Source organism: Mixophyes fleayi, chromosome 10, assembly GCF_038048845.1.
Source record: "Mixophyes fleayi isolate aMixFle1 chromosome 10, aMixFle1.hap1, whole genome shotgun sequence".
In the NCBI taxonomy this organism is placed as follows: domain Eukaryota; kingdom Metazoa; phylum Chordata; class Amphibia; order Anura; family Limnodynastidae; genus Mixophyes; species Mixophyes fleayi.
Window position 1 is genome coordinate 88,946,894 of NC_134411.1, and position 24,257 is coordinate 88,971,150.

The 24,257-nt window shown below is 41.3% G+C and overlaps 1 protein-coding gene across 1 annotated transcript in view; it reads left to right on the plus strand.

The window, feature by feature from the left end:
- Nucleotides 1–1,386: 1,386 nt before the first annotated feature.
- DPEP1 (dipeptidase 1) overlaps nt 1,387–24,257 on the plus strand; it is a 29,007-nt gene continuing 6,136 nt past the window's right edge. The window contains exons 1-9 of the mRNA XM_075189061.1: nt 1,387–1,639; nt 6,615–6,901; nt 11,183–11,309; nt 12,002–12,134; nt 12,804–12,954; nt 14,152–14,221; nt 15,492–15,668; nt 19,442–19,526; nt 22,536–22,611. Coding sequence (XP_075045162.1) covers nt 6,792–6,901; nt 11,183–11,309; nt 12,002–12,134; nt 12,804–12,954; nt 14,152–14,221; nt 15,492–15,668; nt 19,442–19,526; nt 22,536–22,611 — 929 coding nt within the window. The 5' untranslated portion in view covers nt 1,387–1,639; nt 6,615–6,791. The remainder of the gene's footprint in view (nt 1,640–6,614; nt 6,902–11,182; nt 11,310–12,001; nt 12,135–12,803; nt 12,955–14,151; nt 14,222–15,491; nt 15,669–19,441; nt 19,527–22,535; nt 22,612–24,257) is intronic.

Consider the following 24,257-nt stretch of genomic DNA (forward strand, 5'->3'; position numbering starts at 1 on the left):
ACAGGGTACTTTGGCCCATCTAGTTTTCCGTTCCTGTTGGATCAAATCAGATTGGACAGTTAACACACTGTGTCTGCCAATTTGGACCAAATCCAATTCAATTAGCCAGCTGAATTAGTGCAAATTAACCAGCACTTATAAGCTGAGGGCAAAATGAACTCAGTGGAGGTCATTTATGTAGAGCAAAATGACCACTTATCAGCAGAAATACTGCAGGGGAGGAGTTGGGTGGAGGGAATTTGTTCCCACTGCAGCACGGGAAAGGAGCACCGATGCAGAAATGAAATGTAATTTTGCGGAGCAAGATTACACCATACTTGCCAACTCTCCCTGAATCAGGGGCGGATCTAGAATTTTTTTCTACCCCGGGCGATGTAGGGGGGGGGGGGGGGCGATTTAAGCCCTGCCCCCTTTCTAACTTCTAAGGCTGCCGGCGGCTGCACAGTATGTGCAGGTCCGTTCTGCAGTGATAATGTGCTGTCCCGCTGCTCTGATTGTGTTTAAAACATAATCAGAGCAGCTGGGCAGCACATTATCACTGCCGAACGGACCTGCACAGTGTGCAGCCGCCGGCAGCAAGCCCCTGCTAGGGGGGGCGATCGCCCCGATCGCCCCCCCCCCCCCCTGGATCCGCCACTGCCCTGAATGTCAGGGAGTCTCCCTGAAATAGGGGTGATCTCCCTCAGTTCCTGAAGAGTTTGGCATTCTCCCTGATGCTGAGCCAGTACAAGACGTGGTTGGCTTCAGCATCTGTGGCATGCCTTTTCATGTAGCACACAGATATCAACTTTAAATTTCAGGGAACAAACAAGCTATCAAGTATTTGTGTGCTACATGAAAAAAAAGTCAGTATTTAACTTATGTGCAAAACAGAATACTAATTTGCACCCCTTGCATTGTGACATGGTTTTGTCCAGGAGACTGAAATAAGAAGTTTCTTAAGTTAAGATCCTTAATGAATCAGGCCCCTTGTCCTTAACAGATACATATTAATATATTTTGCAGATTACCAAATTAAAAACAAAGATTGTCTCCAGAACTGAAGTTATTGTGTCCTCTTCCTGCAAATATTTTCGTACAGGAGCTGTGTAATCTGTCCATTTGCTACTATCCCCTTACAGGCAGTAAGTATAGCCTCTTCATTTACCTGCAAAGGAGTTTAAAATCATAGCAAGGGTTAACGCAGCTCCTCTCAATATTGCATAGTGTTTGTTTGTCATTTCACAACATGAATACAATGGTTTAATTCACATCTGCCACAGGTACAACTAAACCCCATTCTGTCTCTTAATTCATGATATTGTGTACTCAATGGATGACTAGTTTACAACCATGGGAAATGAGAAGGTCACATGTATTTCCACTGATGGAAATGAGGGAAGCAAAAGAGCCCATATTGTCTTAAACCAGACTTTTTTGGCACGATTGGGCTTTTATTTATTTTGGGTGTTCCCTGATTGGCCGAGACACCCTGTGTTGGTTCTGTGTGGCATACAGTAGCTGAATAAAGCAACAGTGAGTAAGGAGCAAGAGACTGGAGCAGATAAGGGAAACATCAAAAACTTCACCTAACTTCTACTCCAGGATTTTCCATGCGTTTGCCGATACCTGGCTCAAGGTCACCAAGGACTCTACAAGCGTGAGTGTTTTTCTGTTCCTCGTCCCAGTATACTTAACTTGCACTTGTTTTGAGTAAGACCGACTTATTATATATTCTGAAACTTTGGTGTTATCAGACATGATAGCATTTCATAGATGGTGATGGCCAACATAGGATGACGAAGGGGGCAAGAAGCAGCTTAGTGTTGGTTTGGTGGAACCTCAAATTTGATCAATTCTGAACCTTTGTTTGCACTAATAATTTATCATGTTATATGTTACCAAAAATATTTAAGGGTTACGCTGCCCATCTGCTCATTATTAATTTATTACACAGGATGTTGAACTTGGTGATTGTTTTATTACAGGAGTGTCTTGTAAATACACCTCTTCACTGCCACGGGTCCTATTATAAGTAGAGTTCTTTGCATTTCTAAGTAAATTCCGACCAATATAATAAAAGTACACAGTCAAGTGGCCTTGCTTAAATGGGCAAAGCTGCTATAAAAATCCACAGAAACCAATCAGCAGTTAGATTTTATCTGTCTTTTGCTAAAGGATAGAAGCAAACTTGTGATTGGTTAATATAGGGTAGTGTAGATTTGCACCTTTGAGCAGTGACCGTAAACAACGCCGACCACTCATGGAACGTTCCTGCTTCTCGGCCTGTAAGCGGCCCAATGGGATGAGATACAGCCACTCAGTAGTAAGCCGAGTCACCCAATCTCTTCCAGCTTCACTGGAGCCCATTAGTGTAGTCAGAAGATGTCCACACAAAAAGTTATCGGCTCTCTTTGACCGCATCTACCAGAGCCGTAACTAGAAATTTGAACATCTGGGACAAGAAAGAAGACTGAAGCCCTAAGTTTAACCAAATTTGCCTAAAATATTTATTTATCTACCTCTCACTCCCCCTTCAGCTTTGTACTCATTCACATCAGTCCCTGCCCCATTTGGGTTTATAGTCTAAATTCCCTAACATACACAGACACACAGACTAGGATCAATTTGATAGCAGCCTATTAACCAACCAGTATGTTTTTGGAGTGTGGGAGGAAACCGGAGCACCCGGAGGAAACCCACGCAAACACGGGAAGAACATACAAACTCCTCACAGATAAGGCCATGGTCGGGAATTGAACTCATGAACACAGTGCTGTAAGGCAGAAGTGCTAACCACTAGGTCACTGTGCTGTTGTGTATTGTATCTGGTTTCTTGCTGGGTACAAAGAACCCTCTTGATTGTTGTCTCCGGCAGCTACAGGGAAACCAAGGTCACCTCTTTAGAGAGAATGGGGTTCTCGTTATTAGGGACTTATCCAGTGTAGTAGAGTACGTGATTGTTGGTGCAAAGAGTGTTTGCAGACTGACAGTACACGTATGTCTGTTTTGAATTTTAATAACATAGGCATTGAGTCCCAGCTTTATCGGCCAGGTGGCAATCTAAGTGCACTTTAATGGTAGTCTGTTGATAGGTACTTAGACACTTGCTACACTCTCAGGCAGTCTGTAAGTAGAACTACGTCATATTTCTCTCATATGTCTGATATAAAGAACTCTTAGGGGTATATTTACTAAACTGCGGGTTTGAAAAAGTGGAGATGTTACCTATAGCAACCAATCAGATTCTAGTTATAATTTATTTAGTACATTCTACAAAATGACACCTAGAATCTGATTGGTTGCTATAGGCAACATCTCCACTTTTTCAAACCTGCAGTTTAATAAATCTACCCCTTAGACCCCAGTGGGTCCCATTGCACGTTTAAACCTAAAGTTTGCGTAAGTGGGCATTCTAAGTAACATAGATTTCAATGTAAGAAAATGTGTCAAGTTTAGCACAGAACTCAGTTTTGCAATCACTAGGTGAATGACCTAAAAAGCAGCTAGGATGAGAGTATGCGAGACTATGGGACGTCAATGAGCAAATCCACAGATTATTTATTTTATTTCCATATCAGGACAATAGGCCGAACAAATGCATCAGGCCCCTACACTTTCCCTGGGAAGAAAAGAGGTGATGAGTATATCAATAATCACCTTGGATCAAAGCTATACAATCATGCAAAGGAAGAGTAGTGTCAATCAGTTCTTATCTGTTGTGACAAACATTGCTAGGTTTCAATATAAACTCATTCTACATTAACGCAACCTTTGTACTAAAATTGTTTAATTACCCCATAAAACAGGATTAGAGATGAGACAACCACTATGGTCATAATCTTAAAAAAAAAATGATGGTTGCATTGGCGTTTTTATGAAGAAGACAAAGTGGGGTAAAGATCATTTCTGTAACCCTTCCACACCAAAAAGCCAGTAAAAGTTTATAGTGTAGCAAACATTGCTATGAGTTAACAATACTTAAAGGGGCCTAACTGATAAACTCCAAAGTGTTTATTTTGATTCTGCTAAATCTGGAGTCAAATCCATTATTTGGCATTTGACTGGTCCATTATACACTGAGTACACCAGCTACAGTATATTTCAGAGCAGACATCACAAGTATGGGATCTTTAAGCAAGAGACTCGGTATCCAGGAAGTTCCAAACAAAAAAAACCAGAAAGTACAAAGTAAATATTTGCAGCTACTCAGTGATAGTGATTACCTCTCTCAGTTAATGTGACTAACACTGTTACATAATTTAATAAGGGGGGGAATGTTATATACACAAACACACTGGTCCCCACCCAAGGAAGCTTTTTAGCTGTGTAGGGCAGGGAACATTACAAAATCAACTAGCTGTAAATTGCATTTGGAACTATTTTAAGATGTTGGCAAGTATGGCAAGCAACATTGGTGTGATTGTAATGCAAACATAATTATGGTCAAAATAACATTATTTTGTTCTTTCCTTGTGTCTGCAAACTAGTAATAGAAACGCAATTTCATACGGTGCCCCAAGCAGAGCCTATGTGTATTGTATGTGTAATGATTGTGGCGGGGCCCGCTGTCACCATAGCCGGATCAACAGAGGGGTTGATGGAACTGCTGGTGCAGACCCCATTCAAAAATAGGCATGTTACTGGATGGGCATGCCCTGCCACCATGACGTTGGGTTGTCTCGTGGTTCCACTTACTGTTACTGACCAATCCTACCGATGTTAGTGGGCAAGAGACCTCCCCGAATATGTCAACTGCACACCGTCGTGGTGCCCCCTAATTGTAGGAGAATTGTCCCGTCACCATCAGGCTTCTTCACCGGCACCTGGAAACGTTTTCTTCTGGATGTGTGCAGCTGTAGTGGTGTCTTCTTGTTGGTGACGATGGCTGGGTCCTCCTGACGGCTTACTCTGGACGAGAACTGTTGGGTGGCGGCGATGTTGACTCGGGGTAACTGGGGGATGGATGAGAGTGTTAGCACTTATTCATGGGCTAAAGGAACCCAGCGGGTGTAGAGGTCTTGCAGGAATAGAGATGGATCTTTAATAATAGCGGTGTTTAATACTCAATAATAGCTCTTACAAGAGGTATTACCCACCGCTGAAAGGTGTGTGACACACATACACTATACACAGAACTTTGCTGCCCTTTTAATACAGATTTTACACACATGAGGGTATGGGGTAATCAGTCTCAATCAACTTGGATGTTGTCACACTTTTCACACAATTCTGAGTGGCAGGGAGAGGGGAGTGCTCTGCCCCCCTCACCAATCTGGCACCACTATGTCTTGGCTGCGAGATTTAGAGGCCTACTTACCATCAAGTGACAATAGTGCTGGTCTTCTCTTGCGGTTTTACTAAGAAAATGTCGCCATGGCAGCTGACACAGCGGATTTCCAAGCTGCCAACTCCAGGAGAAGAAGTTATTGAAGCCCTTTAACTTTGGAGGTCTCTAGCACGGAGCCCCTGCTTCTGCTCATTAGAGGGAGAGTGGATGTAGATTTTTTGCTTAGAATAACTACGTAATGTAAACTCTGAATACTCAACAATAGACAATATTTATATGCTTTGGGGATGGATTTAACAAAAAAGAAAATAATTTTTTAAATTATAACTCCATTATATATAAGTACGCTACTGACTTTGGGTTCAAATACTTTTTTTTTTTTTTTCCCCCAAAACCACTTTTCCTCTCCTCCCCATCAGTGTAAATCTCTATTGGTGCAACCATCCGCCATAACTCATCTGTATAAGAGAAAAAGTGAAGAAAACAAAACTAATCATAACTGCATAGTACCAGTAAATTAAAATTACTATTATGTTTGAATGCTGGCAGGCATACATAAGAAAACAAACAAACAAACAGGTAGGATGATGGAACAAGGGGCTGCCAATTCTGGCTCCCCCGGTTGATTGCCATCTTGTCTTTCCACAAATCCAGGCCTGGCTGTCCAACCGAAAGATGATTGTGCTAGACTGTGTTACCTACTGACTTAGTAATAGAATTGCGAAATCTATTTAATAAAGTGTTTCTGCAGCAAAAGTATGGTTGGGTGCAGTCTTTATCTCACTGTGCCGGTAAATCGCATGTATCCATCCATCTTATGCTCTTGCCCATGACCCAACTCAACCCCCAAGGTACCTTAAGGGCAGAGGCGGAACTAGTCAACTGTGGCCCCGGTGCAGGGAGGTGGGGTGGAGGGAACCTGGGCCTCCAACCCTGTGCATCTGCCATGTAGCGGGCCCCATTATCTCCATGGGCCCCGGAGCAGGGCACTTGTTGCACCAATGGTAGTTCCGCAACTGCATAAGCGTTCACCAACACCTGGCCCATCGATTTCCAAACCACCACTAAACAACCACCACTAAGCCAAAATAATTACCAAGTAGTCCCCCAGCTTGCTTACCACCAGCCCTGCCGCGGCCCCCTATGAGATCGCCACGGCACAAAGGAAGCCGCGGCACAGTTTGAGAACCACTGGGCTGAGCAAAAGTCAGATATAGCAGTTCAACATTAAATAGCTGTAATAATTGTTGTCCAAACTTGGGTGTGTGATTCCATGGGATAATCAGACTGCACTAGATTTTAATCACTCATTGTTCCAGTTACTGATTAATTTCTCTGTATACAGGACATAAAAGGGAAACAGCTTCCACAATCCAGCAATAACCCATCGTGTGTGCGGGTTAACGGGAGACACTAGATAAGGTTCTGGAGTGACGTAACCTCTCACACCTTCCCCATCAAAAGACCCAAGACCTGTAGCAGACACTTCACAGGAAAGGAGACATCAGGCACCAGGGACAATATGACTTTTCTAATGATATTGGCCCTGCTGGGCTGCCAATTTGTGATGGTGGCAAATTCAGACAGGACTGAAGCCTTGAACATAATGGACAGTGTCCCCGTCATAGATGGGTAAGTCTTGTTCCCGTGATTAAAGATGGCTCTACTGTCGTACTGAGACACTTGACATCTCACTTAAACATGATATAACTAGACATTATAATTGAAGCTGTCTCTTTATAGGCTGTGTTACTCAATTTTTACATAGTAAAACTGTTGTTTTCTTCCAGAAATAGAGGTTATATGTCACAATATTAAAGTATGCAGCTAAGGCATTGCCATTTTATTGATTACATGTTTTCAAAATAGCGAGAATGGTGATTAAATACTTAGTATATAAATATACCAATAGGGTATATAGTAAACGCACCACAAATATACACAACCAACTACTAAAGAGGAAAGTAAGCTCACCTGTTATATTAAAGTGTATACAAATACAACAAAATATATATGTACAATATTTTATAGAATGCTGTGATTGTTGTGGACGGTATGCTTGTTCTTCCTTTGAATGCTCCATATTCAATAAGTAAACTTTATTGTTAAAACCCTTTATTTAAAAAAAAATAATGATAAATAAAAAATGGAAAAATCCTCTGTAGTACTAGTTTGTTAGGTCTTCACTGCTGCAGCCTTTGGGCACATAAATACATTTTCACCGGTATTTCAAATATTCTTATAATCCACAGCAAAGAGGAAATTGTATTTCCTGTTCTTACTTTCTGTTAGCACCAGTGTTTCCCAACCCTAGTCCTCAAATATCCCTAACAGTGCAGGTTTCCAGGTGACCAGTGATATAATTAGCACCACCTGTGGATCTGTTACAATGTGTCAGTCAGTAATGATTACACCTGTAGATCTGTTACAATGTGTCAGTCAGTAATGACTACACCTGTGCTCCAGCAAGGAGTTGTAGAAAACATGCAGTTAGGGGTACTTAAGGACTAGGAGTTGGGAAACACTGACATAGACTATAGACACCATCGTCAAACATTTAGATCTACTTGTCCGCACTAATTTTATATGAATACGAATGCCATGTCATTTACATTTTATCTTGGGGGCAGTATCATTTATGGAAGATGACAGAATAATCTACGGATATCTTATAGTGCACACAGAGTTGACTGAACTGTCCTTAGAAGTCTGTGAACTTTTGCTTACTTAGTAAATAGTTTACTTTGACTTTCTGCTACATTTATAAAGGTCTTATTAGGAGAATATAGTCTAGATTTAAGCAATGTTTTCACTTTATATTTTTATCATGGTTAAAGCACACAATGAACCTTGTTTTTCTTGCATACTACTTACTATTGCGTACCTGACAAAGTAACACAAAGGAGAAATATTTATCAAGCTGCGGGTTTGAAAAGTGGAGATGTTGCCTATAGCAACCGATCAGATTCTAGCTGTCATTGTGTAGAATGTACTAAATGAATGATAACTAGAATCTGATTGGTTGCTATAGGCAACATCTCCGCTTTTTCAACCAGCAGCTTGATAAATTTACCCCAAAATATCCATTTTTATATATGTTTTAGTAATACTTTGGTATTGTGATCTCATATACAGCATAGTATCCCAGATGCAAGTTGAAAAGTACTCACCAAATCATCATGACAGGATATGGGCATTTTCACACTTTCTGACTCCCCTTGTCGAATATACTCTACAGGAACCCAGCATGTATCTGCTTCTTTTCCTGTGTAAACAACATATTCTTGTCACGCTGTGAGATCTTTGAAAACTGACATATTTTTGTCTCAATTTTTAGACATTTTGGGGGTTGAGCTAATGTTCAGAGGGATTTAGTCTATCAGTTCAATAAGGACCAAGTAAACATGAATAATATTACCAGGTAATATGTATCATGAATAGTAGCCAGGGAGTAGATCACTTATGTCACTGGCCCCTGGCAAATTGATAGGCTGCATACAGAAAAAAATGGATGCCTCCACTCTGTGTAGATCCACATTAATGTTGGATGGTTTGCAGTTGCTGTACAGTAGCACCATTGTTTAGTAGAGCTTCAGAATTAGAAACGGTTTTCATACTATAGGAACATACTGTATTAAAGAGGACCTATCACATACACAAAATGATATCACTGAGAATGCAGCCTATGAATTCACTAGGAACCAATGACATCACGGAGAATGCAGCCAATCAATTCACTTGGAATCAGTGACATCACTGAGAATGCAGCCCATCAATTCACTTGGAATCAGTGACATCACTGAGAATGCAGCCTATCAATTCACTTGGAACCAGTGACATCACTGAGAATGCAGCCTATCAATTAACTTGGAACCAGTGACATCACCGAGAGTGCAACTTATCCAGCCTTGTTTCAAATATTGTTGTCTATTAAATTACATTTTGATAGACTGCATATTTGTGAATTTTACTAGACTCATTTGTTCTACAAATCAACTTGATTTTTAGGTTCAGTTGTGTTAACAGAATGTCACATCACCCAGGAAACAAAAGATGTGTTTAACGGGCCTAAGTTCTTCTATTTCATTCTTCTACTCAAATCATGGGTTATTTTTAATGTACAGATGTACATGTAAACATCATAACTGGGTAAAAAAGTCTACATTCAAATGCAGTGAGCCAATTAGCCAACTCAGTGTGGGTAGGGTTTCTTTATGAACAAAGACAAAGGGCAAAGACACATTAGTGGACCCTGTAACTTTTTTTTAAATGTGGCGTAAACTAAAACTATATCTCAAAAATACAGTATCCGTTTCCTCAACAGAGCAAAATATTAGTTTTTTTTTATCATTTAGAGGGGGGGGCGCGAAAGTAAAAACATATTGGAGGTCATTTAAGAAGTGCACTGGCTGTGTATATGTTGTATTCAGGTGTATGTACGCCTGATGTCAACCTGGTACATATGCTACAGGGGTCTCTGATCTTGCCGATCTTGAGATGCCGCCAACTCGTATGGGCGTAAATATGCTATTTTTACAGGAGGTTTTTGTAAATGTAAATTGTGCTCAACATGTATCTAACTCTGCATGGAGCCCAGTATGTGCAGTTGACTAACAGCCCTCCTCATTTCTCTCTCATTAGCCGGATGAGCGAGGCCGACAATGTTCATCTCCTGCCCGTCTTCTAGGCACTGGTCATGAGTCCTCTCTGGATGCTTTAATAAATGCTTAATTAACCGTGCTGCTATTATACCACTGCAGGACACAATGAGAGTACTGCAGGGCAGAATTCTTACTCCCCACAGAGCCCTATCTGTACACTGGAGGAAGGGCAGACAACATGGGTATAACTACTAGCAAATCAGCTGCTACAGGGCCCTTAGCTGGCAGAACCCATCAAGCTGCAGGCCACCGTGCTGCTCCAGAGCGGCTTCTCTCAGCTCTCTAATCTGCTTAATTAGCTCCCTGCTGCGTGGCCACTGACACTGTAATCTTGTATCTGCAAACACTAACTCTGACTTGGAAACATTGTGTTTCTGCAACTCTTGTTCCTGGCCTAGCAATCCTGTATATCTGCAAACCTTATTCCTGACACTTTCTATCCAGTGTGCTACCTTCACTTGCGCCTCCAATAATAAGAATTCCACAACCTTCATATCCTTACAATAAAGATTGGCAGCACGGTGGCTCAGTGGTTAGCACTTCTGCCTTACAGCACTGGTGTCATGAGTTCAATTCCTGACCATGGCCTTATCTGTGAGGAGTTTGTATGTGTTTGTCTGCGTTATTGCTTTACAGTAGATGAGCCTTGCACAGCAATCACTATTATCTAGTAGTGTCTTTTACCTTAGTCATTTCTATCCTTACAAAATAGTTTAAAGCCATACCGCCTTAAAGCTGTAATTAAACATAATATTAATCATACACTATTTTTGGATTTGTGGACATGTGCAAATTTCTTGATCACCCTTAATGGACATATAACCATAAGATGACATGGGCATGTGCAGGAATTTATAAGGCCCAGATGGTTCTGATCTGAATATACACAGTAGCACAGAGTATTTTAGCAGATGATCTCGGGAGGTAGCGATCTGTCCGCTCGTGGGACTGAGTGAGGACAGGGCTGCATGTGACAGGGGCTTTGTCACGAGGAGAGGAATAAAAGCAATTTGGAATCCACAGAGATGGATGCAGAAGGAGGCATGCTACAGCCCAGTGAGATGTCAGGTGCCTGGAAGATCAATGCTGGAAGATTGTGGGGTCCAAGGGTTCTAACTTAGCTGCATAGTGAATGGTAGTGGACAAGTGATGCTGGGTGTAATGACAATGAAGTACATAGTGGGTATGCAGTAATTTGGATAAATACTAGTAAGCAGCAAAATCTACATAAAACACCCTCTTTTCTTCACAGACACAATGATTTGCCCTGGCAGCTCCTGAGTAAATTCAATAACCAGTTGAGTAAAGCTGATCTCAATTCTTTGAACGACACCCACACAAACATCCCCAAACTAAGGGAAGGACGAGTTGGGGGTCAGGTGAGTGCGGGGAGCAGTATGGTATGGGGGGGGGAGGGCAGTGTCTGTACCGGCACATGGTAGAGGCAGCCAGAGAGTAAATATCCAGCCTATCAATTTACTAGAAATGACCTCAGTGAGACATGAGGCACTTTGACTGGATAGGCTGGATATTCATCAACATTTATTTCTAAGGCGCCAAATAATCACCTTACAGATGTGACATACATAAATATGTATATATACATTTATATCATTTGTAAATGATATATAATATACATATAATAACAGTTACATTAATATAAGCATAATAAGCATAATAAGACATACGTGGATAGTCATGAGCTAGAAATTATAGCTAGCGTGGACACCGGTACAAATCCATGTATGTGAGTGAACAGACAGCGGGGGATTCAGATATGACAACAAAGTCGTACGAAGGAGACAGAGAGAAGACAGAGGTTGGGGGGAGGTTGGTTCACCCCACATAATAGCTGCCCCCAAAGTGTGCCCGTGGGGGGTCCACTTTAAAAATTTCAAAACTGGTCATTGATATAAACCCCTGTGTAAAACACAGAAGATTTCTGGAGTTACAGCAAGATATGGTCAGGGCAGTGCATGCCACCTGTCTCTTGTTTATTAAACAATAAAGCTGCATTCACCGTTTACATTTAGTACTAACCAGTTACTTTAATGTTTTTTTTCTTCTGTAGTTTTGGGCAGCGTTTGTTCCCTGTGACACTCAAGGTAAGGACGCTGTTAAGAGGACATTGGAGCAGATAGATGTCATCCATCAGATGTGTGTAAAGTATCCTGAGACCTTCATGTGCGTCACCAGCACTGCAGGTAAAGGGAGTTGGATGGGACAGAACAGGGCTGACACAGAAGGATACAGTTAGGGAGCTTGTGTATATTATTATAAAGCAGATAAGGGAACAATGTTGCAGAACAGAAGGACACAGAATATCAAAGGGCGGCATTTGGACCGCGACAGAGTTTTTTGCATAATGAGCACCTATTCAAGTTATCTAGGGAAATTGGGCATAGTAGATGAACCTATATTAGTTTTACACTTGAATAATATGGCAGCTATTATATTGGATAAGAATTGAATGTGAAATTTGGGATATAGGGTCACTGCAGGTATTTGACATAGTTGTTTTTATCTTTTAGGCAAACTTGGCACATGTCTAAGGCAGCACTATTCGGGGGCAGCATAAAAATGGTTTCATTTTATTGCTACATCGTGTTCACTAACCAGTTTATAGGGTCATAAGGACGGCAGGTTTAAAAATCATTGTTCTTTGGGTAATAATAAGAAGGGCATATACAGTGTCAGGAGTGTACAGTAAAATTCGGCACATAAAAAATGCATCGACCCACAATAGAAGGCACAAAGGGTTAATCACATCACAACAGATCTAGATACCTGAGCTGCCATTAGTGCAGGGTTTCCGCTGATATTTGGGGGTGTACTGACTGAGCAGCTTCCAAATGTTTGTTCTCCTTGTGCAGGGATTGAGGAGGCCTTCAAGGCCAAGAAAGTGGCCAGCCTGATCGGAGTAGAGGGCGGACATTCAATTGACAGCAGCTTCGGAGTGCTACGAACGTTTCACAACCTAGGGGTGCGATATATGACCGTAACTCACAGCTGTAATACCCCATGGTAAGAGCAGTAATCTCTCACTGATAGAACCCTTCAGAAGGACCACATAGCTGGCACGTGTCGGATATATTACAAAATTGATTTGTCTAAATAATGCTTCCTGTATGGGTCTGCAGCAAGACTGGCTACTTATGCAGCGGTTTGGACAAGATTGACCTTAAATCATTTGTGTGTAGGCTTCCACCGACCAACAACAATTGCAGAGAATAAAGCTGGGTACACACTACAGAATTTTCCCCCAACTTTTTATGACGATCGATTTTACATGCGATCGATGGTCCGATCGCTCGGTCCATGGACTGCATACACACTAGCCTTGTTTAGGACGATAAAGGGAAGAGCGGACATCCCTTTAGCGACTTTTTACAGCCATGTTGTCGTGAGCAATGATTGAAATTTGTCGTGGATCGGTCGGAAGTTTATACACACCACACAACGGAAACGAGATTGGAACGAAAATATTTAACGGTACGACCAACCAAATGTGGCGATAATCGTCCATTTGGGCAGACTTTCGACCATCGTGTCACTGCACACACTGACCCAACTTTTGAACGAGTGGTCTTATGTCGGCTGGTTGAGCCGATTATTGGACAAAAACCCTGTAGTGTGTACCTAGCTTAAGGGAGATCTGTTGTGTGTACAGTTATTGGCACGTGATTCAATCGGTCAGAATGACTGGATATAATAGGTCTGTGGCCAGCTTAATTTTGTTGAAGCCCTGGTAAACAGTCACAGGAGAATCCACAAACTAACAGCATTACCTTGGATGAGCTAGGTCTATCTATATTTTTAAGGTCTTCACCTAAAGGAGATGCTCAGCCATAAAGGTTAGCTCTGTTTGGATGTCAGAACAATGCCCAAATGCATTCCTATGTTAGGACCATTAGAGTAAGTAAGATGAGTATATTAAATGGAAGTTGGAGAATCAGGAGCAGAAATCTGCATCCATTTGTTTGCAATATTGAGATCCATTCATCCACTCCATTCACTGGTAACTTTTATCACAGTCAGTTATCTGAATAGATAACTAAATTGCTGTCATCAGGAAATTGGCCCTGTAATTAGCGATGGAATTTCAGACCTTTGCATGTTGATCAGTGTTAGGCTCTATCAAACTAACACAAAGATTACGCATGGAGTCAATGAGTGCAGATCGTTATAAGATTATGCTCTTCTTCGTTTTCACTTTTTCAGGGTAGATAACTGGCTTGTGGATACAGGATCAGATCCAGCAACAAGCAATGGCTTGACTGCGTTTGGGAAGGTAAGAATTAGGGACTCAGCTACTGAATAGCTAAAGTGAATGCTAAAGGTCTCATATAGTGTTGGACACAAGCCCATGTCATTTGCGTAAAATACGCATTTCCCTACTGCGCACGTGCACGAAAAATGTTTAAGCGTTAAGTCCCTATGTGGACTAAGACGCATCTATAAGTATCTCTCTCTATGTTTAAAGAGGCAAAATGGGAGAGGAAAGGGGCGTTTCTTGTAATTTACCTATTATAAAGAGGTGATTGGTTAGAATCTGCAAAACCCACGTGGGATTTAGCCACAATGGAATAGATTGATGCAATGTACGTCAGTCATACAATTATGACTATAACATATTAATATAAAGGGGGCACAATTATTTTACATATGCTATAGAGGGGACATAGTCTTTTAATGTATAATATAAAGGGGGCACAGCCTTTTAGTTTATAACACAAAGAGAGCACAATGTTTCTTTTATTTCCCTGGTACCCACCAGCCAGAGGTACCAGGAGAGACCCAATGCTACTTAGAATTGGGCATCACTAAATGCGGGGCCCTGAACATTCCTTCGGGCCCAATGCTGACAAGCAGAGCCTGCTAAAGACTGAGAGGGTTGGCTTTCTTCATAATATATTTAATTTTTATCCATTTATTTACTATTGAGAGGCAATATAGCTCAAACTGCAAGTGATTGACAAACCATACATTGATAAATGTAGCTTTAGTAAATGTGATGGATTTATACTAACCTTACTTTAGTTAACTTCCCCCTTAGTTTTATTCCATATGGATCACCAATCGGAAAAACTAATAGATAGACCACAGGAATATTCAATGAAACCTGAATACAATAATTCATTACAGCTATTTTATTTATCTATAACAGAAAAAAACAATTAGAGGGTTTTCAACTATATTGCCGGTAAATTGAGCACTGAATGTTAGCAATTATTCCAATGTGACAGATGCTCTGTGCACGAATGTATTTAAAGTTTCCATAGGCGTTGTCAATTTATATGCCCACAAAATTACTTACTCATGTCTCCCTGTCCAACCGCCCCCATCTAATAATTTTGCTGAAAAAATAAAAGAGCAAATAAGAAAAGCTATATAGGTTATAACTGCATGCAGGCCACATACTAGGAAAATAAATGTCATACAATTAAGTGTATAGGCTTTAACAGGAATTGCATAATAGCCTCGGAGGACCACATCTGGATGGCAGGCCACCTGTTGGACATGTGTGCCCAATGGAATAACTATCCCCTTTCTCATTGCAGAATGTGATACTGGAGATGAATCGTCTTGGAATGATCGTGGATTTAGCCCACGTGTCGGTTAAGACGATGAGAGATACCCTAGAAGTCTCTCAAGCCCCCGTTATATTCAGTCACTCATCTGCCTTCGAGCTGTGCAAGCACGCCAGGAATGTTCCAGATGACGTGCTCATAACTGTGGTGAGTGGAAAAGGGAGCATAATTCCTTAAAAATCCCAGCAGGTTTACAGTTAAAACTTCTTTATCAAGCAATATCCCCTCGCTTGATCGTAGGCTTGGACTGGCCATTCAAGTTAAAAGGGTGTCTGGTAGGCCCCAAGCCTCAGCATGCTTGAACGGTAAAAGACAGATGTCTCGGAACCATTCCCAAAATTATGTTTATTCTCTAGGGTACTTAGAGTATAAAGTGTTTTAATGTTGATTATGTTGTGGGTACTAAATGGACATGCTGGAATATGCAGGTCCACAATAGCAAGTCACATATTTTACTATAACATTTCATTGGAAAAAAAACACTTGTGAGGATTCACTACACTAGCTCCAGATGAGGTCATAAAATAATTACTGTGAGGATTCACTACACTAGCTCCAGATGACAGCTGTCAGATAACTATTTACAATGACCGCTACAAACACCTTCTCTCAATTCCTGTAATCAACACTCTTTTAAAGGACAGACGTGGACTAAAAGGGCATGCAAGAACATGCAGGTCCACAATAGCACAGGGACATAATTTACAATAACATTTCATTCAATAAAACACTCACTAAAATCACTTGCTCGCCACTTTTAAAATTTAATGGGGTAAAAAAAATCCATAAAAGCCGACACGATCGCTCACCACAAGCATCTGTTGTCGAATGACTGTCTTTTCAATTGACCAGGACTTCCATTAGCCAATCACAAGCAGCTAGCATGGAAAATTGCTTGTTATAGGCTGAGCAGCTGATAGAAATATTGGTCACTCTAAGTCACAGTCATTCAGCAGCGGGAGCTTGTAGGGACCATTTGCATTGGCTTTTGGGGGGAGAGGGATTTTCTCTAATTGAATTACAAAGACACAAACATTTCCCATTGTAATATAAAAACAGAAGAATTTCCCATTGGAAAACGAATGATTAAGAACAAAAAAAGAGATTAACAAAAAAAGAAAAAAATAGTACAGAAAACACGATATTCTGTCTTTATTACGGCCCCCACATGTAGATCTACCCTGTAATAAAGTACACGTACCTGGTATCCCTATAATTATTACAAGTTCCAGAACAAAATGTGGCCTATTTTTTGTTGAATTAAATTATCTGCCTGTTTTTCCGTATATATTTTCTAGAACAGGAAAAAAATATATATTCAGTTATGTTACCAAAGAAGGGAATTTTTTTTCAAATCTGAACGTTCGGAGGGGGGCAAAACATTTGAAATGCTGTATCTCACCCACATAGCAGCACAACAAGAAAAAAATTACAATGTTCTGCCATGCGTCTTGTTATCGGTTGGAGAAAATGAATGGATATTATGTTTAAATCCACACTTGTGAAAAAAAATAGCATAAGCAACAATTGTAGTGAATAATAGTTAATAAAATCTTAGTTTAGAGGATGCTGGCCTATAAACCCAAAAACTGTCCCGTAAAGCAGAACGTCACTGGCGTAAATCTCGAAGCTCTAATGACTTCTTCACATATACTTCTGTCTACCGCTCCTATCGAAATGCTCTGGACACTGCAAAACAAACATACTTTCAATCTCTTATCTATGCTCAGGCTTCTAACCCCAAACGCCTTTTCAATACATTTAATCATCTTCTCAATCCTCCCACCCCGAACCCTCCATCTACTATCAGTGCTCAGGATCTTGCTTCCTACTTCAAGGACAAGATTGACAAGATCAGACTAGAAATGGTATCCTCTTCCTCAACAAGCCATCAGCTCATTTCCTTCCCACTACCCTCTGACACCCTTTCTTCATTTGACCCCACAAATGAAGAGGAAATTTCTACGCTCTTCTTATCTTCCTACTCTACCTCCTGTCCTCTTGATCCTATTCCCTCGCAAATTGGTAGATCCCTGTCTTCTGTGCTCATTTCACCTCTAACTCAAATCTGTAATCTCTCACTCTCTACTGGCATCTTTCCATCACTATACAAGCATGCAGTGATTACTCCTATTCTAAAAAAACAAAACTCCGACCCAAACTCTCTCTCAAATTACCGTCCCATCTCTCAGCTCCCTTGCCCCTCCAAGCTTCTAGAGAGACTTGCCTACACTCGCCTCACACGCTTTCTTTCCGCAAACAACCTGTTGGATCCTCTTCAGTCTGGCTTTCGTTCTCAACACTCCACAGAGACTGCGCTGACCAAGGTTGTTAATGATCTGATCACTGCTAAGACTGAACGCCATTACTCTCTCCTAATTCTCCTTGATCTCTCGGCTGCATTTGACACCGTTGACCACTCTCTTCTCATACAAACGCTGCAATCCCTAGGTCTTCAAGACACAGTTCTATCCTGGTTCTCATCTTACCTCTCTAATCGCTCTTTCACTGTTAATTTCTCTGGAGCCACCTCTGCTCCGCTTCCCCTATCAGTTGGAGTACCACAAGGCTCGGTGCTAGGTCCTCTGCTGTTCTCTATCTATACCGCTTCTCTTGGAAATCTAATAAGTTCCTTTGGCTTTCAGTATCATCTCTATGCGGATGATACCCAAATCTATCTATCCTCTCCTGATATCTCGACATCTGTGTTGTCCCGTGTAACTGACTGTCTTTCTGCCATTTCATCTTGGATGGCCTCTCGTCAACTCAAACTTAATCTTTCTAAAACAGAGTTAATAATATTCCCACCCGCCAACAAGAGCATACCTGACATTTCTATCTCTGTTGATAACATGACCATAAATCCCACCCCACAAGCTCGCTGCCTAGGTGTAATCCTTGATTCACGCCTATCCTTTGTTCCCCACATTGACTCTATATCTAAATCATGTTACATACATCTAAAGAACATTTCCAGAATCCGCACATATCTCACACAAGACACTGCTAAAACCTTAATTCATGCACTAATCATCTCCCGCATTGACTATTGCAATTCCCTCCTTACTGGTCTTCCCAAAAACAGACTCAAACCCCTAAAATCTATTTTACATGCTTCGGCAAGACTGATTTTCCTTGCAAATAGCTATTCCTCTGTTGAATCACTCTGTATGTCTCTACACTGGCTGCCTGTCTTCTACCGAATCCAATATAAAATACTTTTACTAACCTACAAGGCCATCAACAAAGCTGCACCAACATACATCTCCTCTCTTGTCTCAAAATATCTCCCAACTCGGCAACTCCGTTCTGCAAAAGATCTGCGTCTCTCATCCACCCTCATTACATCCTCCCATTCCCGGTTACAGGACTTTTTTCGGGCTGCACCCACTCTATGGAACTCTCTCCCTCGCACAATAAGACTCTCCTCTGTTCTACAAACTTTCAAGCGTTCTCTGAAAACCTACCTATTCAGACAAGCTTATAATATTCCTCAACCACCATCTTAACCTCACTACCTTTAGCCTGTTACACAATTTCACACAAGACAACTACCCCCGGAATAACATTGTTGTGTGACAGGATCATTTAGCTTATGAGTCACCCTACCTTTGCAGTCTGGCTGGGCCAAGATGCAAAATGTATACTTAACCTCATGTGTCAATCTCCCATTGTCCCATAGATTGTAAGCTTGCGAGCAGGGCCTTCTCACCTCTTTGTCTGTTTTACCCAGTTTGTTTATTAGTTTATTACGTTTGTCCCCAATTGTAAAGCGCTACGGAATATGTTGGCGCTATATAAATAAATGATGATGATGATGATGATGATATGTGTAATATGATCTTAATGCCAATAGAACTGTAGGAAATGGCAAAAATCAAATGTATCAAAATCCTAAACTACCTTTTTATTTGGAACAGAAAGAGAAGAAAGGCCTGATGATGATAAACTTCTTCAATGATTATGTCACATGCAATCAAAAAGCTAATTTATCAGATGTTGCAAGTAAGTTGGGATGAGCCTAAAATATATATCGCACAAGAGAATGCCTCTTCTATTTCAGTAGTTTATTATATATTATATATCAGCACAGTTGGCAGACAGTCCTGATCACTCCTACCTCTTCGTACAGCTTTCACTACCTGCGGCTGCTGGTGTCTTAACTTTTGTTGCTGCTTTTCTAGATCCTGGAATGTTGGGGCCCCATTTGGGGAAAAAAAAAGCAGGCATATAGAATTTAGAAAGCCCCAACCTGTCCCGGCGTTAAATCAATAGCACAGATGTTTATTAGTTGAGGCTGGTTGCAGGGAGGGAGGCCTAATGATTAAATAAAATAAAATTAATATTATTCATGTAAATAAACCTACTTCCTTCCAACCAGCCCTGACGTCAAATTAATAGCATTCATATTTAACAATAGAACTATTACACACCATCCAGCCCCAACATTAAATTAATAGTATCCCCATTCAATAAATAAACCTATTTTCCCCCGCCCAAACAGCCCTGGCAATAAATTAATAGTATTTATATTTAATAAATGCACCGTATTTTCCATAACCACCCAAGTCGCTGTGAATGGCATCATTAGGCCCAGGGAAGTGGGGAAGATGCGGGAGTGTCACTGTTTTCCCGGGAGTCTTTCACTATGCACGTTTTCAGTCAGACCCGCAATCCAGCTAGGTAGGTGCCAACTGATTTTCCGGGTGTAGTTCCAGAAGCTTTAATGTGGGCATACACCTATGGGGTGCACTGTGTAATTTGGTGCCTTATTTTTTGCACTTCCGAGAAAGACCTTTATTATGTTTTATATTACAGCGAGAAAAGTAAAGGTACAACTAATGTTCTGTTCCAAAGTAAATGTGGGGGTATTGTAATAGATGGGGTAAAGGCTTTGGTATTGGTAGATTTCTTTGATCAATAAAAGTGAATAAAAAAAGCCCCCTAGAATCTCAATAGCAGTGCTTAAAAAGCCTAGGGCTCGGGGAGGCAGGGGCTTCCCAGACATTAAATTTTATTATTTGGCATCCCATCTGTCCCAGGTGGCGGTAAGTTATGCCCCTTACCAGTCTATAGCGTGGGTGGACCTGGAGACCCACTATGTGGGGGTCCCCTCTATGGCATCACTCTGGGGCTTGGCCAATATAGATAGGCCACCAGCGGCCTTCTCTCTCCAATCCCTTAAATTCTGCTTATCCCTCTGGGACTCATGTCGGGTTAAATATAAATTGTCCTCCCCTGTCTCACCTCTGACTCCTCTTTGGGGCAACCCACACTTCTCTCCCGGTAATTCAACACAGCAATTTAAATATTGGATGAGGGCAGGAATAAGGGTGGTTTCGGATCTGGTGGTCAATCAAAATTGGGCCTCTATGTCGGAACTTCACCACAGGTTTGAACCGTTTCGTCCGCTTTTTTTTGAGTACTTCCAGGTCCGACACTTTGCCATGTCTATGCCCCCCCAGGAGGTCCTCCGGGCTCCTACCTCCTTTGAATATGTGTGTCTACATTCCCCTCTCACTAAAGGGATGATCTCCCGGATCTATAATTGGCTCATAGACTACACTTTTGATACCCCAGGCAGACACGAGCGGGAATGGGAAAATGACCTGGGACCCCCTCCAGATGACTCATGCTGGGAGGAGATCAGGGAGGGGATTGCCAAGAGCTCGATCTGTACACAAATAAAGGAAACAGCCTACAAAGTGTATTATAGATGGTACTATACTCCTGATAGGCTGTCTCGAATGTTTCCTACGGCCACTCCGAGCTGCTGGCGGGAATGTGGCCAGAGAGGTACGATGCTACACATATGGTGGACCTGCCCTCGCATAGTTCCTTTCTGGAACATGGTCCTTACCCTCATAAACTCTGTGTCAGAACTACAGATAAATAAGGACCCCTGGTCATTCCTTCTCTCTCGCCCTGTACCTGATGAGAGCGGACCTTCTAATAAGCTTATCTCCCATATCTTGGCAGCGGCTAAATCTCTAATTGCAAGACACTGGAAAGACCCTAGGGCTCCCTCTATGCAGGAGTTAAGGTCCCAAATAAGGCATGTCGCATGCATGGAGAGTATAACGTGCTACCTTCACAATAAATCAGACAATTTCGATAAAGTATGGGCCCCGTGGTATTTACTAGAAAGCCGTAGCTGCTTATCCAATACGGCTTCCACTTCTGCAGCTGGAATATAGCTCTTGGGCCGCCTCCGGATCTCCCGGGCAGGAGATGGTGCGCAGCTGGTGAGTACTAATTGTATGCCAGTTTCCTTTTTGGTAGTCTATATAAGTGTGTGGCTTAGCTTTTACTAGCAATGTCCCAAGTTTGCTTGCTTAGTTATTTGTTAGCTATATTGTTACTAAAACTTGTGCCTCCCTACCCCCCAACCTTTCTTTTTCTTTCCCCCTCCCCACAGATATAAAAATATAAAACATAGAGGAGACATTTTGAATATTAATGTTTTTATGTCAATCGTGTTGATTGTATCTTTTCCTGTTGTTTCCTCTTTAAATAAAGAGTTAAAAAAAAAAAAAAAAAAAAAAAGTGAATAAAAAAAAGTAATACTTGTCTTTAAAACGTAAAACCTGTTTCTGGTATCCCTGTTAACAGTGTAATAAAATAGCACATTGCCAAATACCTAATTTATCTCAAGAGTCCCTATTGATTTCATAATCCTCCTCTTGAATATTTTGGCCAATGCCTGTTTATATCTGTAGGACTTATTTAGTACCATTGAATTTAGGGGCAACATCTGCACTAAATCACTGCAACCAATCGGAAATTTGCTTTTTTATGTCTAGAGAAAGTTAGGCAATGAAAGCAATAGTAGCAAATGAAACCCAATGTGTTTAAAGAAGTTTAGACAATAATGAAGAAGACTGCAACAGCAACACTGACCTATATAATTTTCGTTGATGTCAGGGATATATCGTACTCATGGGAGTCCTCTTGTTTTCAACAATGACTTTTCTTCACGTGACGGCGCTAAAACTTTTCTTACTCCCATCATAGATCACTTTGATTACATTAAAAGGATTGCTGGCTATGAATCAGTTGGATTTGGAGGCGATTATGATGGAGTCCCCAGGTAAGGCACAGAAGAACAGAATCAGATAATTAATAATAATAATAATAATAATAATAATATCACTTATTTATGGTGCCATACATTGAAGGAATCATAAAACAAATTAACATCATTCAATGAAATTAAAAATAAGGTAAATATGACCCAGCTCAGATAGACACAGGGACACATTCATTAAGGGACGCAAAACCAACATATTGTGCGCTTTTCTAAAAACGCACATAAGTTGGGCATTCGCATGTCCATAAAACTAGGAGCGGATGTTAAGATGAATACGGGTCTAGCTGCGCTTTGCACTGACAATACACTGCAGGATATGTCCAATACATAAGTGGAATATAAAGTCCCAAAAGAACGCACAAAAGAAATATATTAAGGTCACCTGTTAATAATATAGTCAATAATAATAAAGTAAAAAGTTGGGGTTTATTTCCCCCATTAACTTTATTAGAAATCTGATGTTATTAATGTCTACTGTACATAAAAAGGGGATTTTTACTCACCGTAAAATCCGTTTCTCTGACTCCATTGGGGGACACTGCGAGACATTGGGGTATAGTAGGTGGTCAGGAGTTCTTGTCACTTAAACTGTTAATCTTTGGACTCCTCCCCTGCTATGCCCCTCCTCTCCAGAGAGATCCTCAGTTTTGACTAACCAAGAGTGAACTTAAGGAGGTAACATAACCTAGACAGGTCTTAAAAATAAAGAACCATAATCAAAATTTTCACACAGAGAACTATGTACAGAGCAAGGGAGGGTGCGCAATGTCAAGGGTGGGAATGCTCTGGACCAGCTGCACGCATAATCCTGCGACCAAAGCTTGCATCAGCCGATGCAAAGCCCTGAAGTCTATAGAATTTAGTGAAAGCGTGGACGGAAGACCACAACTGTCTACACAACTGTTCTGCCGAAGCACCATGCCTAGCCGCCCAGGAGGCACCCACTGCCCTAGTAGAATGTGCCCTTAAAGACAGCGGAACGGCTAGAGAAGCTGAAACATAAGCCTCACGAATCGTGGACGTAATCCACCGAGCAATTGACTGCTTTGAAGCAGGCCAGCCTCTTTTATTTGCGTCATATAAAATAAAAAGATCTCTGGTCTTTCTAACCTGCGCTGTACGATCTACATAAATTTGTAGAGCTCACACCACATCCAAGTACTGCATAGACCCTTCTGAAGAGTCCCTCTTTGCCTTAAAAGCAGGGACAACAATTTCCTGATTTAGGTGGAATCTAGAAACCACCTTAAGGATAAAAGACGGCTTGGTCCGAAGGACTGCCCTGTCAGCGTGAAAAATAAGAAAAGGAGGGTCACAGCGAAGTGCCCCAAGCTCAGACACTCTTCGTGCTGAAGCTATGGCCAACAAAAACACTGTTTTCCACGTAAGATACCTTAAGTCAACAGACTGTAATGGCTCAAACGGATGCTTGGAAAGAGCCCGAAGAACCACATTGAGGTCCCAAGGCTCCACAGGATGACAAAAAGGAGGTTACAAACGCAACACCCCCTGCAGGAAAGTCTTGATATCTGCATATTCAGCAATCTTTTTCTGAAAATAGACCGAAAGGGCGGATACCTGCCCCTTGAGGGAACAAAGCCGCAACCCCTTCTGAAGAAATTCCAGGACCCGGGAAATCTTAAATC